Source organism: Geotrypetes seraphini, chromosome 6 (genome assembly GCF_902459505.1).
Source record: "Geotrypetes seraphini chromosome 6, aGeoSer1.1, whole genome shotgun sequence".
NCBI classification, from domain to species: domain Eukaryota; kingdom Metazoa; phylum Chordata; class Amphibia; order Gymnophiona; family Dermophiidae; genus Geotrypetes; species Geotrypetes seraphini.
The window spans coordinates 85,718,925-85,736,829 of NC_047089.1; the positions used below are offsets into that span (position 1 = coordinate 85,718,925).

Sequence of the window (17,905 nt, forward strand, 5' to 3'; positions counted from 1 at the left end):
AAGGGGCTCAAAAGGAGCCTTGACAAGACTAAAACAACACCAAGTTAAGATCCCAAGAGAAAGGATGGTTAACCGGTGGTCTGACACAAAAAGCCCCTTTCAAGAATCTAGCGACATCTGGATGAAAAGCAAAGGAAGACCAATGCTCCCGGGATCTAAAACAGGAGAGCCTTTAAACTTGGACCCAAAGAGAAGCCACAGTGAGGCCTTTATCCAAACCAGCCTGAAGAAAGGCAAGAATTAGCAAGATTGAAAGCTGAATATGGGTCCACCTGGTTCAGGGCACACCAATGTTGAAAGGCCTTCCACGCCTTAGCGTAAGCCGATACTGTAGATGACGTCTTAGACTTCAGAAGAGCATCAACAAATCAGGGCAGAATATCATTTATGTTCTAAGGCTGCGAGCTCAAGAGCCATGCCATAAAAGCAAAGTGAACCGGATTCTCCATGGATACCGGACCTTGCATGAGAAGGTCCGGATAGATGCTCAGCCGAAGGGTGCAATCTTTGCAGACACACATTAGATCTGGGTACCATGATCTGCAATGCCAATCTCCAGCCACCAGAATGACACGGCCCAGATGAGCCACAATCCTACAAATGACCCTGCCGAACATCAGCTAAAGAGGAAAACATACAGGAGAATCTCTTAAGGCCACAGCTGCACCATAGCATCGAGTCCTACACTGCTGAGCTCAATCTTTGACTGAAGAAGCAATCCATTTTTTTGTTTCTTGCTGTGGCCAAGAGATCAAAGTGGGGCCACCTCCAGTGCCCCACTATCACTTGGAACACCTCTTCACAAACAGTCCAAATGGTACAGGTAATGTCAATCCATACAACACATTTATATGCACCACTATCCATTGAAGTGTTATATGGATTGACATTCCCTGCACCATTTGGAATATTTGTGAAGAATATTTATAATAAACCTTGACATCAAGTACCTTGTAGCCACAGTTTCATTCTCATTTTTTGAAACAACATAATAAATGCCATACTGGGACAGACCGAAGGTCCATCAAGCTCAGTATTCTGTTTCCAACAGTGGCCAACCCAGGTCCCAAGTACCTTGCTAGGTCCCAAGTAGTAAAACAGATTTTATGCTGCTTATCCTAGGATTAAGCAGTTGATTTCCTCAATAATGGCCTATGGGCTTCTCTTTTAGGAAATTATCCAAATCTTTTGATAATTATCATTTGTATGAATAAGTATCAGAAATTTTGTGAAATTGAAAGAGATTTTATAGTGAAAATGTAGAACAAGCTGTTAATATACCTAAAGAGTCGTTGTAACTTTAAAATACACAATTGAAGACTCACCTAAAACAGAAAGAAAATTTAGTGCCAGAAGCAGAAGAGGTTTTATAATGCTTCACTTTGAAGACTGGTTATAAGCAGCAGAATTGTTTAAAAATACAGAAATTGAGAAATGAAGATTTTAATGAAGAATGTACATTGGAGTGAATTTGAGAAATGGACAGAAGCAGACATAGGGTTGATTCTGCAAAATGTGTGTCCTACATAATCAGTGATAGACCTTTGTTCTTTGTCTATAGTGAAACAACTGGGGACAGGGGTTGTGCTATATTTGGCAAAGATTGTTAATAAATCTCTAGAAACAAGTATGATGCCATAGTTACTAAAACTAGCAACAGTAAGACCTCTAATAAAGAGAGAGACTTTAGATAGGACTGTTCAAGGAAATTATAGGCCAATTGCTATCTTGCCATATTTAGGGAAGATTATTGAGAATAACAGATTAGGTTCTTAACGCAGTAATCTGGGTTCTGTTAGGATACATAGGAGTCCATACTTGAGCTGTTAATTCCTATTTCCTGCAAACTGCAGAAGAATATACCTTTAAGAACATGAAAGCTCCTCCCCTTTTGCAGTTGAGCACAGCATCCTCATCAGTTGGTAACAAAGCAATCAAACTCCACTGAAACATAAGAAAAGAGAAGGAGAGGCATGGAGAACTTCCCCGGCAGGAAACACATTCTGCTCTGAAACTTAGAAAATAGAACAATGATCAGTAAACATTTAACAAGTAAACAAAGAACAAACACTTGCATGAGTAACTCAGATCTAACTTACTAAGGATAACAAACAGGAGCTATGAGACCCACCCAGAAGGAAAGAGAAAGGGAACCCCTCTCCTCCCAATACCTGAAAACATATATCTTTTCTTTATCCTATGTATAACAGCCCTAAGGAGAGTCATAACCACAGCCTCTGAATAACCCTTCCGAATCAAGGCTGAGCACTCAAGAGCCATGCCATAAGCCAAAAGTGTTCTGGCTTCTCCATCGGAACCGGGCCTTATCTTATCTTAGAAGCCCCAGAAGAACAGGCAACTTCAGGAGTCTGCTTCTCTGCAGATGCACCAGGTCCACACATCAAGGTCTTTGGGGCCAGTCCAGCGCCACCAAGATCATCAGACTTCTACAGGTGGTTATCCTGCAGATAATCTGATCCACCATGTGGGCCCACAGCGGAAGCACATAGAAAAGCAGATCTGTAGGCCAAAACTGGACCAGGGCATCCAGCCCTGTGCTTCCCAATGCAACTCTGACAGTAGAAGTGGGATCCATTCCCAGTTTGCCCCAGTCAGGACTATGAGGGGAAACGCCTTTTGAGACAGACCACTCTCCAGTATCCGAGGTCTGCTTGCTGAAAAAGCTGGCTTGGATGTTCTCTACTCCTACCTCATGGGCCACTAACAGGGCCTACAAGCAACGTTCCACCCACTGAACTGCATCCGAGCTGCCAAGCGAAGAGCAGTGCTTCTGGTGCCCTCCCTTATCTGAAAACACCCCAACTGCTTTCCGTGTCAGGAAAGACTGCAACTGTAGCAAGGCCAACTGACTGGCTCTCGGTTCCAAATAACTGATGGACCACTTGCCCTCCGACAGGAACCACTTGCCCTGGAAAGAGTGACCGCTGCAGAGGGGCCCCCCACCTGCTTAGGCTGGCGTAGGCCGTGAGGGTCACCTATGTGTCAATTTAGAGTAGCATGTCCTTCGTCCTTGCAACGACCAATGCAGGCTGTGCTTCACCTCCGCTGTCCAAGAGTCACATCTGCAGGGAGTGCTGTTGCAAGGAGGGAGTGCTGGAGAGGGCGCATATGAGCTCTCGCTCAGTGCACCACTTCCAAGGAGACCACCTACAAGTCCAGCATCTGCAGAGACTGCGGTGCTCAGAAGGGCCAAGATCGCGAGGATCTGCATCTTTCTTAAGAATGGCTCAGGAAGAAAAACACAGCCCTGTGCTGTGTCGAAGAGGACTCCCAGATACTCCAAACACCGAGTCGGATGAAGATAACTATTCTGAAAGTTGAGTAAACAGTCCAGATGCAGTATAAGGCTCACACCTGCTGGACTGTGCATTTGCAGTCTACCAGCAAAGGGGCCCTGATTAGCCAATCGTCCAAGTAAGGATGCACCTAGATAACCATCCACAAAGGTAGGTTTCTGCACCCACTATCACCTTGGTGCAGGGAGATGTGGCCAAACTGAAGGGAGCACCACAATCTGTAAGCAGTAAGAACATAAGAAGTGCCTCTGCCGGATCAGACCACAGGTCCATTCCGCCCAGCAGTCCGCCCCCGCGGCGGCCCAACAGGTCATGACCTGCCTTAATCATCAGAAGGGGCCCCCTTTGCCCCCTAGGTTTGTCATCGAAGTCCTATCTTCCCATCAAAGTCCTAACCCTCCGGCCTTGCACCTGCACGACCTGGTGAGCTGTCTATATTTATGCATCACCCCAGCACCTCCCTCAGTACCCCACGATCCCCTTTTCCCTCAGGAATCCGTCCAATCCCTGTTTGAATCCCTGTACTGTACTCTGCCGGATCACTTCCTCCGGGAGCGCATTCCAAGTGTCCACGACTCTTTGGGTGAAAAAAAACTTCCTTGCATTTGATTTGAACCTATCCCCCTTCAGTTTCTCTGAGTGCCCCCTCGTACCTGTCGTCCCTTTTAGTCTGAAGAACCTGTCCCTGTCCACTCTCTCTATGCGCCTAAGTATTTTGAAGTACTGAAGTATGTAAAATTTCAGATATCTTCTGTGAGCCGGAAAGATGGGGATGTGAAGATATGCCTGTCAAATCCAGAGAGACAAGAATTCTCCCAGTGCCACCGCCACTATGACAGATTGCACCATTTCCATGTGAAAGTGAAGACTTTCAGGGTCTCTATTACAGACTAGGGAGTAGAGGAACAGACCTGGAGAGGAACCAATAAAACTCAATCTGGTGCCCCTTCCTGATAATGTCCAGCACCTAACAGACAAACAAGATCTGTTTCCATTTGCTCCTGAATGCTGACAGCTGCCCTCCGATATGAGGAGGATTGGATGTCCTTCTGTTTGCTAAAAATCCAAGGTCACCGTAAAAAAAAAAAAAAAAAAAAAAAAGTGCAAAAATGGAACATTGGAGCTAAATGCAAAAATAAAAAATAGCAATTTTGAGGTTTTAGAGAAAGAGAACCCGAATACTAACCCCAGAAACCCCTAAAACTCCAAAATTTCATCTCCCCTCTCCCCAGATGTTCTCCATAGGGAATAATGAGAGTACTCACTGTGACTTCAGGTGCCTGCTAAGAACTGCTGCTGCTGGGTCAGACCAGTGGTTCATCATGCCCAGCAGCCAGCAATCCGCTCACGCGGCAGCCCTTAGGTCAAAGACCAGTGCCCTAACTGAGACTAGCCTTACCTGCGTACGTTCTGGTTAAGCAGGAACTTGTCTAACTTTGTCTTGAATCCCTGGAGGGTGTTTTTCTGAATTAGCATGGCTGCAGGGAAAGGACTTCTGTCTAAGAAATTGCTCAGACCTCAATCATTGAAGGAAATCTTCTGGCTGCCGGCCAGATGGACTATGTCTGACTCCCAACCCCAAGATTCCTCACGTAGCAACAGGGGGAGAAGTTACACAGTCAGCTCCCCAATACTCCTAGAGTTCTTAGTCTGGGGCCACACAGCCTGTGTTTTAGCTTCTGACCAAATCAGCAGGTGAGCTACTTCCAGGGGAATGGACTCAGAGCTCCTGAATGCAGGCTAGCTCCGCAGGCACTCGGAGATTGCACTGGAAGCAGCAATCCTCCCATGCGGGACCGAGTCCTTTCCCCGGCAGAGTATGCCTGACCAGGGAACCTCCAAGCACTGAAACCATAAAGAACTTCAAAATCTGAAAGAAAGAAAGAAAAAAAAAAAAAACCACCCACCAAAAACAATAAAGAAAAAACAGAGCAGAGCAACACACACTTGAACATAAGAACATAAGCAGTGCCTCCGCCGGGTCAGACCATAGGTCCATCCTGCCCGGCAGTCCACTCCCACGGCGGCCCAAACAGGTCACGACCTGTCTGCATCACCAGAAGGGGCTCCCTTGCCACCTTGGTTTCTCATTTAAGTCCTATCTTCCCATCGTAGTCCTAACCCTCCGGTCTTGCACATGTACGACCTGTTGGGTTTCTATACTTATTACCTGGTTAGCTTTCTATACCTGTGTTACATCCCAGCATCTCTCTCAGTATCCCACGATCCCTTTATCCCTCAGGAATCCGTCCAATCCCTGTTTGAATCCCTGTACCGTACTCTGCCTGATCACTTCCTCCGGTAGCGCATTCCATGTGTCCACGACCCTTTGGGTGAAAAAAAACTTCCTTGCATTTGTTTTGAACCTATCTCCCTTCAGTTTCTCCGAATGCCCCCTCGTACTTGTTGTCCCCTTCAGTCTGAAGAATCTGTCCCTATCCACCCTCTCTATGCCCCTCATGATCTTGAAGGTCTCTATCATATCTCCCCTGAGCCTCCTTTTTTCCAGAGAGAAGAGCCCCAGCCTATCTAATCTCTCGGCGTATGGGCAGTGTTCCAGCCCCTTTACCAGTTTCGTTGCTCTCCTTTGGACTCTCTCAAGTACCGCCATGTCCTTCTTGAGGTGCGGCGACCAGTACTGAACGCAGTATTCCAGATGTGGACGCACCATCGCTCGATACAATGGCATGATGACTTCCCGCGTCCTGGTTGTTATGCCCCTCTTTATGATGCCCAGCATCCTGTTGGCTTTTTTCGAGGCTGCTGCGCACTGTGCAGATGGCTTCAGTGATGCATCCACCAGTACACCCAAGTCTCTCTCAAGTCTGCTGTCTCCCAACAATGCCCCCCCCAATTTGTAGTTGAACAACGGGTTCTTTTTCCCTATATGCATGACCTTGCATTTTTCCACGTTAAAGCGCATTTGCCATTTGTTTGCCCAGTCTTCCAGCTTGTCCAGGTCCCTTTGCAGGTCCTCACACTCCTCCCTGGACCTAACTCTACCGCACAGTTTGGTATCGTCTGCAAATTTTATAACCTCGCACTTTGCCTCCTTTTCCAGGTCATTGATAAATATGTTGAAGAGTAACGGCCCCAGCACCGATCCCTGTGGCACACCGCTCGTGACTCCCTGCCATTCAGAATATTGGCCCTTCACTCCGACCCTTTGCAGTCTACCCGACAACCAGTGCTTGATCCATCTGTGCACATCCCCTCCAACCCCGTGGTTCCACAGCTTCCTAAGCAGCCTTTCGTGTGGCACCTTGTCGAAAGCCTTTTGAAAATCGAGGTAAATGATGTCTATAGGTTCCCCATTGTCCACCCGACTGCTTATTCCCTCGAAGAAGTACAGAAGGTTCGTTAAGCATGACCTTCCCTTACAGAATCCATGCTGGCTTGTTCTCAGTAGGCCATTTCTCTCGATGTGCTCGCAAATTCTGTCCTTGATCATAGCTTCCACCATCTTCCCTGTAATTGAAGTCAGGCTCACCGGCCTGTAGTTCCCGGGGTCACCCCTCGATCCCTTCTTGAAGATAGGTGTGACATTCGCCAATTTCCAGTCCTCTGGTACCTCTCCAGTTTTCAAGGATAGGTTGCAAACATGCTGGATTGTGCCCGCTATTTCTTGTCTTAGTTCCTTCAGAGCCCTTGGGTGGATCCCGTCCGGGCCCAGCGATTTGCCGCATTTTAACCTGTCTATCTGTTTGAGGACATCCTCCTTACTTACCTCTATGTGTTCCAATTTTTCAGCCTGTTCCCCGCTCATGAGTTCCTCTGAGTCCGGTATATTAGATGTGTCTTCTCTCGTGAAAACCGACGAGAAGAACGTGTTCAACCTCTCAGCTACCTGTTTATCCTCCTTAATCACTCCCTTCCTATCCCCATCGTCCAACGGCCCCACCTCCTCTCTCGCTGGTCGCTTCCCCTTTACGTAACTGAAGAATGCCTTGAAGTTTTTCGCCTCCCTGGCCAGCCCCTCTTCATATTTCCCTTTTGCTTTTCTAACCTCTCGGTGGCATTCCTTTTGGCATTTCCTGTGCGCCTGGTGATTTTCCTCCGTTGGGTCCTTTTTCCATCGCCGGAAGGATACTTTTTTGTCATTTATTGCCCTCTTTACTTCTGTTGAGATCCAAACCGGGTCCTTTGACCGCTTGTTCTTGCCGCCTTTTCTGAAACTGGGGACGTACTTTCTTTGTGCTTCCTGCAGGGTGTCCCTGAATAGGGTCCAGGCGCTTCCTACAGTCTCCATCCTAAGGATGTTTCTGAGCTTCCTCCCCACCATTTCCCTCATAGCAACATAGTTCCCTTTCCTGAAATTGAGCGCAGTCGTTGCGGTCCTCCTTCCTGTGGGTGTCCCCCTTTCTAATGTGAATCTGATCGCGTTGTGGTCACTGTTGCCTAGTGGTCCTCCCACTTCTACCCCTCTTGCAGGCCCCCCTAATCCGTTTAGGATGAGGTCAAGAGTAGCACTCCCTCGCGTCGGTTCCCTGACTAGTTGCTCCATGAAGCAGTCCCTCACAGCTTCTACAAATCCTGTTTCCCTAGTGCAGTTGGAGTGAGTTGAGTTCACCTGAAGAAGGAATACCTGAAAAGGATGCTTTGCTCTACTGCAGAATGGGAGTTCTTAAAGGAATGTCCCTTCTGCAGGTCACGGGAAATGGGAATCAACAGCTTAAGTATGGACTCTTGTGTATCTGCAACAGAACTGTTACTACTACTACTACTACTACTATTATAGCGTTACTAGATGTACACAGCACAGTACACATTATATACAGGTACTTTCTGTCCCTAGAGCAGACATGTCAAACTCTGGCCCATGGTGTAGTAAAATTTGGCCCACCAGACAATTAAAAAATTTAACTTAAAGTTGGCCCGCCGGTAGACAGAGTGTGATTCGGGAAATGCTGCAGTGCCTCCCACTCTCACCTTCCGTTAATTTCGGCAGCCTGCAGAGAGATCAGGAGTTCCAGGCAAATACTGACTATAATTAAGGAAGAAACTAATGGTTTTAACACTGATGTTGTTATCCATCTGGGAACAAATGACCTGGCCAACAACTCCACACTTCCAGCAAAGAAAGCTTTTCGAGAGCTTGGTGAGGGCTTGAAACCTTTTGTAAAGACTTTAGCTTTTTCTGAAATACTGCCTGCATATGGAAAGGGAGAGCAAAGAGTAAAAAACACAGAGATCTTTAATAGATGGCTCAAAGCCTGGTGTCATCAAGAAGGCTTTAAGTACATGATGGGGAAATACATGGAAGGATAAGAAGCTATATTGCACTGATGGGCTACATATTACTACAGCAGGAAAAAGAAACCGTGCAGAGAAATTTAGACAATATGTTTCTGGGCATTTAAACTAGAAGGTGGGGGTGGTGTATGCATGAAGGACAATTATAGAGACCACCCCCGGCAAAAGAAAAGATGTGATAGCAGTAAAAATTACAACATAAATAATATCAGAAACTCATTTCTTAGCATTGCAATGGAAAGTGAAATGAAACAAAAATCTATACGAAGGAAAAATTATGTTCTCACATGTTAATTTTCTTTCCTTTAGACGCAGCAGATGAATCCAGAGACCAATGGGATCTACCAGCAGGCGGAGATAGAGAAACTGATTAACAGGTGGTCCTATTGGCTGGCACTCCTCCTTTATCTCCAGTATAGCTCCTTGCCCAAGCATCCATAACCATCAATAGGCATAGCATGTAAAAAAACTTATTTCCCATAACAAATCTCAAAAGGTAATAATACAGAATACAACCATCAATAATAACAAACTTTAGAAAGTTGCAAAATAAAAAACCGACATACAATATCCAGAAAGGGTGGGGCTCTGGATTCATCTGCTGCGTCTAAAGGAAAGAAAATTAACATGTAAGAACACAATTTTTCCTTCCTTAGCAACAGCAGCAGATGAATCCAGAGACCAATGGGATGTAGCAAAGCAATCCTATCCTTAATCTGGGTGGGAAGCAAACGCTGCCTCCGCAACAACTGAAGCACTAAATGCATCTACTACATGCGCTCCCACATACAACCAGTAATGCTGAGAGAAAGCATTCTCAGAAGACCAAATAGCCATGAGACAAAACTCCTCCACGGAAAAAACCTTTGGACTGAGTCACTCTAGCGGAATGGTCATGAAATTATTTCGCCAACTGCTTCCCTGCCATCAAGCATGCGTAAAGAATGTCCTCCTGGACCCATCGAGCGATGGAGGCTTTGGACGCCGCCATACGTTTGAGGCGTCACAAGATTTTTGTTAGGGCCGGTTGAAGCCAGTTAGAGGTGGATGTGCAGCACTAACAGAGCAGAATGGAGCAACTGTGGTCTCCTTTTTTTTTTTTTAAACAGAGAAGGGAAAGAAGAAAAAAATCGATACCCAGTCAGACCCTCTAGCAATGGAGGGAGGGTGAGGCAGGGACCTGGGGGGGGGGGCTCAGGTATAACCCCTAAAGCCGGCACCGTTCAGCTGGACACCCCTGTCTCACTGAAGAGAAAATCTCAACAGGAGAAATAGCACTGCCAGCTCACTGAAGAGAAAACCTCAACAGGAGAAACAGAATGGCAGTCTCACTGAAGAGAAACCTCAACAGGAGAAAATAAAGTTCCAGTCACAGCCAAAATCCAGGAGCTATTCGAATAGCAACCATCACCCGCTGGGAGATAGAGCATTCTGAAGATACAGGAGGAGTGTCAGCCAATAGGATCACCTGTTAATCAGTTTCTCTATCTCCGTCTGCTGGTAGATGTGTGCTATCCCATTGGTCTCTGGATTCATCTGCTGCTGTTGCTAAGGCAAAAGGAGATTACCGCTGGAAAGCGATGACCACAAATGCTCGCAGTCTAAGCAACAAAGTTCATGATCTGCAAGCTGTGATGTTAGAGGCAGATCTAGATATTGTCGCTATCACAGAGACATGGTTCAGTGAATCACATGGATGGGATGCAAACATACCGGGATATAATCTTTTTAGGAAGGACAGAGATGGACAAAAAAGTGGAGGAGTAGCTCTCTATGTAAAGATCAATATCCAAGTGATCGAAATGCAAGGGACCTGGGGAGAGGAAGAAGTGATATGGATCGCTCTGAAAAGAGAAGATGGAATTTCTATCTACATGGGTGTAATCTACAGACCTCCAACTCAATCGCAGCAAATTAATAAGGATCTGATTGTGGATATCCAAAAGTCTGGAAGTAAAGAGGAGGTGCTGCTGTTGGGAGATTTCAACCTGCCGGATGCGGACTGGAATGTTCCATCTGCAGAATCGGAAAGAAGTAGGGAGATTGTGGATGTCTTTCAAGAGACTCTGCTCAGACAAATGGTGACGGAACCCACGAGGAAAAAAGCGATATTGGATCTGTTCGAGTGGGTGCTGACCTAGGAAGTAGCGATCGTCAAACGGTTTGGTTTGATATAACAGCTAAAGTGGAGAGCTGCCGCATGATACTTAAAGTCCTAGATTTCAAACATACGGACTTTAATGAAATGGGAGAGTACCTGAAGAAAGAGCTGTTAGGATGGGAGGACATAAGAGAAGTGGAAAGACAGTGGCCTAAGCTGAAAGGAGCGATAAAAATGGCTACGGATCTTTATGTGAAGAAAATAAATAAAAACAAGAGAAAAAGGAAGCCGATATGATTCTCCAAACTAGTGGCGGAGAAAATGAAGGCGAAAGAGTTGGCATTCATGAAACATAAAAAACCCAAGAAGAGGAGTGCAGAAAGGACTACAGGGTGAAACTGAAAGAAGCCAAAAGAGAGATATGTCTGGCGAAAGCAGTGGCGGTGGCGGCCTCACAGCATTTGAGGAAGACAGCTCTGCCGGCAACCTTTTCCCCCTCCAGCGAACCTGTTTGCCTTACCTCGGGGAAGAGCCCAATGACTTTGGGGGATCCTGGCTTCCACTCTGACTGGGCATTTCTAAGCCCATAGCAGCGGCTGTTCCTGCCCCAACCAGGAAGCACACCGGTGCCTGGAGAGGTAGCCGAGTTCAGAGTGGAGATTTTGGACCTCAGTGTTGGAGGGTCTCCCACAACAACTTCAACAGGAGAGTTATTTCATCCACCAAGGACCGGAGCAGAGGCACTTCTGGTGTATCTTCCATTCAGTTTAGGGTGCTTGAAAAGCCTAAAAAGATTGACATGGAAGTGTTATGGCAAGCCATATCAATAATGAATGCTAACCTCAAACTATCTTTTTAAACTTTAAGTACCGATTGTGGAACTATTTTTTCCAAAGTTGAGCAACAAGGTTTAGCCCTCACAAAGGTAAATGAAAAGTTGGAGAAATAGGAAGAAAAGATTCGGGACATGAAGGTAATTGAAAATGAATTGGTGAAGGAAAGATCTTTTATGGCAAGGAAAATGGAATCTTTTGAAAATCAATTGAGAAAAAAATAACTTGAGACTTTTGAATTTTCCCAACCCCTCTTCTATGAAATCACGCTAACGTTTTTTAGCGCAAAGAGCCGTGCTGAATGGCCTGCACTGCTCCCGATACTCATAGGAACTCAATGTATCGGGAGCAGCGCGGACCATTCAGCGCAGCTCTCTGCGTTAAAAACCGCTAGCGCGATTTCATAGAAGAGGGAGTAAGTGTCCTTTAACATAAGAAATGCCTCTGCTGGGTCAGACCCGAGGTCCATCGTGCCTAGCAGTCCGCTCACGCGGTGGCCCAACAGGTCCAGGACCTGTGCAGTAATCTTCTATCTATACCCCTCTATCCCCTTTTCCAGTAGGAATTTGTCTAATCCTTTCTTGAACCCCAGTACCGTACTCTGTCCAATTACGTCCTCTGGAAGCGCATTACAGGTGTCCACCACACGTTGGGTAAAAAAGAACTTCCTAGTATTTGTTTTGAATCTGTCTCCTATCAACTTTTCCGAGTGCCCTCTTGTTCTTTTATTTTTTGAAAGTTTGAAGAATCTGTCCCTCTCTACTCTCTCTATGCCCTTCATGATCTTATAAGTCTCTATCATATCCCCTATAAGTCTCCTCTTCTCCAGGGAAAAGAGACCCTACTTCTCCAATCTCTCAGCATATGACAGGTTTTCCATACCTTTTATCAGACGTGTCGCTCTCCTCTGAACCCTCTCGACTAACGCCATATCCTTCTTAAGGTATGGCGACCAATATTGGATACAGTACTCCAAATGCGGGCGCACCATTGCCCGATACAACGGCAGGATAACATCTTTCGTTCTGGCTGTAATACCCATTTTGATTATACCAAGCATTCTATTCGCTCTCTTAGCGGCCGCTGCACACTGTGCCCTCGGCTTCATTGTCATGTCCACCAATACCCCCAAGTCACTTTCCTGGGTACTCTTATTCAATAATATCCCTCCCATTGTATAGTTGTACCTCGAGTTTCTGTTCCCCACATGTTATACCTTACATTTCTCAACGTTGAACTTCATCTGCCATCTCGTCGCCCATTCTTCTAGTTTTTCAAGTCCCTTTGCAATTCTTCGCATTCCTCTGTAGTCCGAGCTCCATTAGTTTAGTGTCGTCCGCAAATTTTATTATCTCGCACTTCATCCCTGTTTCTAGATCATTTATGAAGATATTAAATAGCAGCAGCCCGAGCACCGAGCCCTGCGGGACACCACTCGTAACCCTCCTCCAGTCGGAGTAGTGGCCCTTCACTCCTACCCTTTGTTTTCTACCCTCCAACCAGTTTCTGATCCATCTATGTACGTCTCCTTCCACCCTTTGGAGATGGTAAGAAAATATTTTACAGAAATTCTTGCTATTCTAACAGATAATTTGCCTCCGATTGTGAGAACTAATTACCTTCAAATAAAGAAACCTGTAGAGGTTTCTACCCCTAATGAGACTCAAGTTGATAAAGTGGTGGATATGAATTTAACAACGTTCCTGGAAAGTTCACTTGAGGCAATAACGGAAAGAAAAACCTTGCTGATAACTCATGCTTTGGAAAGTGATAGAGAATATGTATTGCGTCTTTATTTCAGACACATAAATGATCAATTTTTGGGCTCTAATGTGCGAATATTTCCTGACATGTCTCAGAGGTCCCAGAGGCAAAGAAAGGAATTCCAAGAGTCCTAGCCATGGGGAGAACTTTTTTTGTTGAAGTTTCCTGTAAAATGTTTTATTACATATCAGACAAAGAATTTCTTGTTTTTGGAGCCTATACAGCGGTTAGAATTTGTAGAATCTAGGGAGGGTGCAGCATCTGGCTGTAGGACTAACGGGGTATTACTGTTCTCTCGTTTGATTATTTATATTTCCTTTTTTCTATTTTATTTCCTATTGTCCGCTCTCTCAAATTATTGTGATCTACATAAATGAATAGATATTTCTGTTTCCTTTTTTTTTTCTTTTTCTTTGGAAATTATGGATCTGATTCAAGTTGTAACCATTATACTTGATTGTAAATAAGAAATATGATAAAGAATTTTTTTAAAAAAAAGGCCTAGGTCTTCCATTTCCAGGAAGCCTGCATGGAGGCCACCAGTTGTTGTTTTTTTTTTTTTTAAACTCCTGCATTTCAAGGGCATGAGGAAATTCTCCAGCTGAAAATCATTTCTCCACTGCTTCTGTCTCAGGCAACCGTTTTCCACCAACTTCTTTCCCCAGTGACTCAGGGAGATTATCTTCTAAAATGTAGAGGGTTGGAGAAGTTATAACCCTATACTTCTACTAAGACTAAGGGGTCCTTTTATGTAGACTCCTAAGTATCTTAATAAAAAAATTTGTTTTAGATTTCAGCCCTTTGTGACTGAGTTTGACACCTATGCCCTAGAGGGCTCATAATCTAAGTTTTTTTACATGGGGCTATGGAGGATCAAGTGACTTGACCAGGGTCACAAGAAACTTCAGTGGGAATCGATACAAATTCCCCAGGTTCTCAGACTACTGCACTCCCCTCTACAACCAAATCATGAACTATGAGAGAAGCAAAATGAACACAATCATCTCACGCCAAGGGAAAAACAGCAACTAGCAAATTCTTACATAACAATGACAAGCAGGAAGTCACATACATGTGCAGTAAAACATTTTCAAAAGTTCTTGCAAAGCTAGAGATCTGTTCCCACACCTGAGCTTTAACATATATTGTCACCAATATGAGAAGATAAATATATCTTACATGTCCTTGGAGAATTACTACCAAACTATAAAGCAATCTTTCTTCAACATGAACAACTATTTAAAACATAATGCCTTTTAAGTCAAAACCAGAATGAGGTTCAATAATGTGAGGTCAACAGACATCTTACTTGGTATGGCTCAGATATAATGCCTGGCGATGAATATCTTCTGAATCAATTTCCACAGGGTTAATCTTAGCAAGTTCATCAATGGACCATTGAAATTTTCCTGGTGTCTAAATAAAATTTCACAGTGAGACATATACAGAAGCAAAGCAATGATTCATTGGGTATAAGATTTTCAAATTCAAAGACACAACATGAATGCTTATTTGAAATAGAAATTGAATTAATACACAGGGGAGGGTTTTTTTTTCTAAAGATCTGCATGGGTCATCTGAAACAGGACTTATTCTATTTTTATGGGCCCTGCTGCAAACATGCAAATATTTAGTAGATGTTCCTCTAAATTTATTTTTAAAAGAGGAAAAAGACGCAAACCAAAGTATTATACATCCAGATGAAAATTTTCTTCTTTCACATTAGCATGGTTTTCCTATTGTCCTGAACAAAAAATATTTTAAAAGACTCCCATTACACAGCAATTTTATTCTATTCTAGCATTTTCTATTAGCTTAATTAACTATAGCAACAGTTAATATGTTCCAATCTATAACCATCTGATATTAAAAACAAAATATGATTTCACTGCAAATGTATCCTCTGGTTATCATGCTGACAGAAAAATTATGTTCTTACCTATTAATTTTCTTTCCTTTAGACGCAGCAGATGAATCCAAAGACCAATGGGATAGCACACATCTACCAGCAAGTGGAGATAGAGAAACTGATTAACAGGTGGTCCTATTGGCTGGCACTCCTCCTATATCTTCAGAATAGCTCCTTGCCCAAGCATCCGTAACCATCAATAGGCACAGAATGTAAAAAACTTCTTTCCCATAACAAATCTCAAAAGGCAATAAATAATACAGAATACAACCATCAATAATAACAAACTTCAAAAGTTGCAAAAGAAAAAACCGACAGACAATATCCAGAAAGGGTGGGGCTCTGGATTCATCTGCTGCGTCTAAAGGAAAGAAAATTAACAGGTAAGAACATAATTTTTCCTTCCTTAACAATAGCAGCAGATGAATCCAGAGACCAATGGGATGTAGCAAAGCAATCCTCAATCTGGGTGGGAAGCAAATGCCACCTCCGCAACAACCGAAGCACTAAACGCATCCACCGCATGCGCCCCCACATCCAACCGGTAATGCTGAGATAAAGCACTCTCGGAAGACCAAGTAGCCGCGAGACAAAACTCCACCAAGGAAAAAACCTCTGGACCGAGTCCAAGAAGTAATCATCGCTCTGGCGAAATGGTCATGAAGTTCTGTCGCCAACCGTTTCCCTGCCATCAAGCAAGCGTAAAGAATGTCCTCCTGGACCCATCGAGCGATGGAGGCTTTGGACGCCGCCATACGTTTGAGGTGTCCCTTGAATAATACAAAAAGGTGATCTAAACAACTAAAAGTCGTTAGAAATCTAGCTCGCGGAGAATGCTACGCACTATCAAAAAATCATTGAATAAAAGCATGTCTCCCCATTTCTCCTCCCAGGAAGAAGGAAGGAAAAGAGAGTGTCCTAAAAGAAAGGATGACACCTCCTTAGAAAGAAATTGTGGTACCGTCCGAACTGACACCCCAGATTTTGTAAATCAGAAATAGGAATCCCTGAACAAGGCCTGCAACTCAGAAAACCGCCGAGCTGAAGTCATGGCCACAAGAAACCCCGTGTTCAACAGCACAGCCTTTTAGAGTCTCAAAACACAAGGATGAAATGAAGCCTTTGGTAAACTGCAAAAAAGTACCTTAAGACTGTACTCCTGACAGGGCTTTCTAAGAGGTGTATGCATATACCGTACTCTGTTTAGGAATTGAACTACATGAAGCTGAGAAGTAAGCGAAGAGCAAGATACCTAGCCCTTGTAACAAGCTAAGAATGGCACTTGAAGCTGAAGAGAATTGAATGCTATGCCCTTGGCAATACACCTGTGCCAAAAAAGAATTCTGGAAGGGTTCAAATGTTGAGAAGTACCCAAGAAAGGAAAAACCTCCAAAAGGAAGCAGAAGCTACAGGTAAAGTCGTCTGTATCGCCTGGATAAGAGAAGAAACAACTGCTTCGCATAACCCTTACACGTCAGCCATGACTTTTCAAAAGCTAGGTCGTAATAGCAAAGTAGTACGAATATCCATGTTGATCAGGTGAGCAAATCCGGAGATACCAGGAAACTCAACAGTCCGGCTGTCGAAAGACTCATCAGATCCGCATAGCAAGGATGGCACAGCCAATCCAGAGATTCTACAAATACTGTGCTCTGAAAGTGAGCTTCAGATGGCAAATCCAAGCCATCATCAGCCAGGGGAAAATACTGAAAAAAGAGAAACTAGAGGCGAGAAAGAAGCCATGCTGCTACCCCCTCTGACTCCCACTCCCTGTGCCCGCCAAAGAAGCTAGGAAGCTTAGAATTTCGAGACGAGGCCATGAGATCTAGGTCTAGGAGATCTCACTTCCATACAAAGAGCTGAAACGCCTGAGCCAAAATTCTCAATATCCAGGATGTAGAAGATTTCACTATTACTAACATTTAAACTTTCTAGAGTGTACACAGTGCACAGTACAATAAATGGGCCATGCTCATATTTCGGGGAGAGAAAGTCTATCCAAACTCTGTTCCTGACCTGTAAAATGATCCGCCAACAGAAGAAGAAGATGAGGGTCCACCCATTGAAGCAGAACCATAACTTTACTCGCCAACTGAGTACATCACCTACTGTCCAGGCTGTAGAGAAATACCCCCATCATAATACTGACTGAAAAGACCTTCAGCATCATTCTGGAAGAATGGTCTGAAGCTCCAGAAACAGTAGCCTGACCATGCTCCAGAGTAGAAGAATGAACAAGTACTGAGTCGCCTCTTAAGACCAGACTCCTGGAGCTGAGGATGGAAGGCACCGAGCCCCCCAACCCGACAGCTCCGGATGTTTGGTGACCATGAGCTAGTCCAGCAAAGACTGAGGCATGCCTTTGAAAAAAGAAATCTCGCTGATCCACCAAATCATACAGAGCGATGCTTGAGGAGCCTACCAAATAATTGCAGCCCTGAGATACCGGGAACCACCAGAACAAAAGCGACTGCTGTAGCTTTATAATGGGAAAGCAAGTCGAAGTTCCCAGTGGAGTCAGCAACATGGATCCTAGAACCTGTACAGAATCCCATACTCTTGGTTATGGTGACCGAAGAAGAATGCACACCTGAGACTGTGACCCATCGCCCTAGTCTCTGGGAAGAAACACATTTCTCTCCTATATAAATAAAAACATCTCCCCAATATACCTATATATAGTACAGGAGAAAAGAGCGCTGTGCAAATTCAAAGATTCACGTCCAAA

The 17,905-nt window shown here is 44.5% G+C and overlaps 1 protein-coding gene across 2 annotated transcripts in view; it reads right to left on the reverse strand.

Moving 5' to 3' along the window:
• The window catches only part of BORA (BORA aurora kinase A activator), a 178,889-nt gene that overhangs the window by 129,776 nt on the left and 31,208 nt on the right, over window positions 1-17,905 (reverse strand). For both annotated transcript variants that reach the window (XM_033948972.1, XM_033948971.1), the window contains exon 4: window positions 14,578-14,684. In XM_033948972.1, the coding sequence (XP_033804863.1) occupies window positions 14,578-14,684 (107 nt within the window). The remainder of the gene's footprint in view (window positions 1-14,577; window positions 14,685-17,905) is intronic.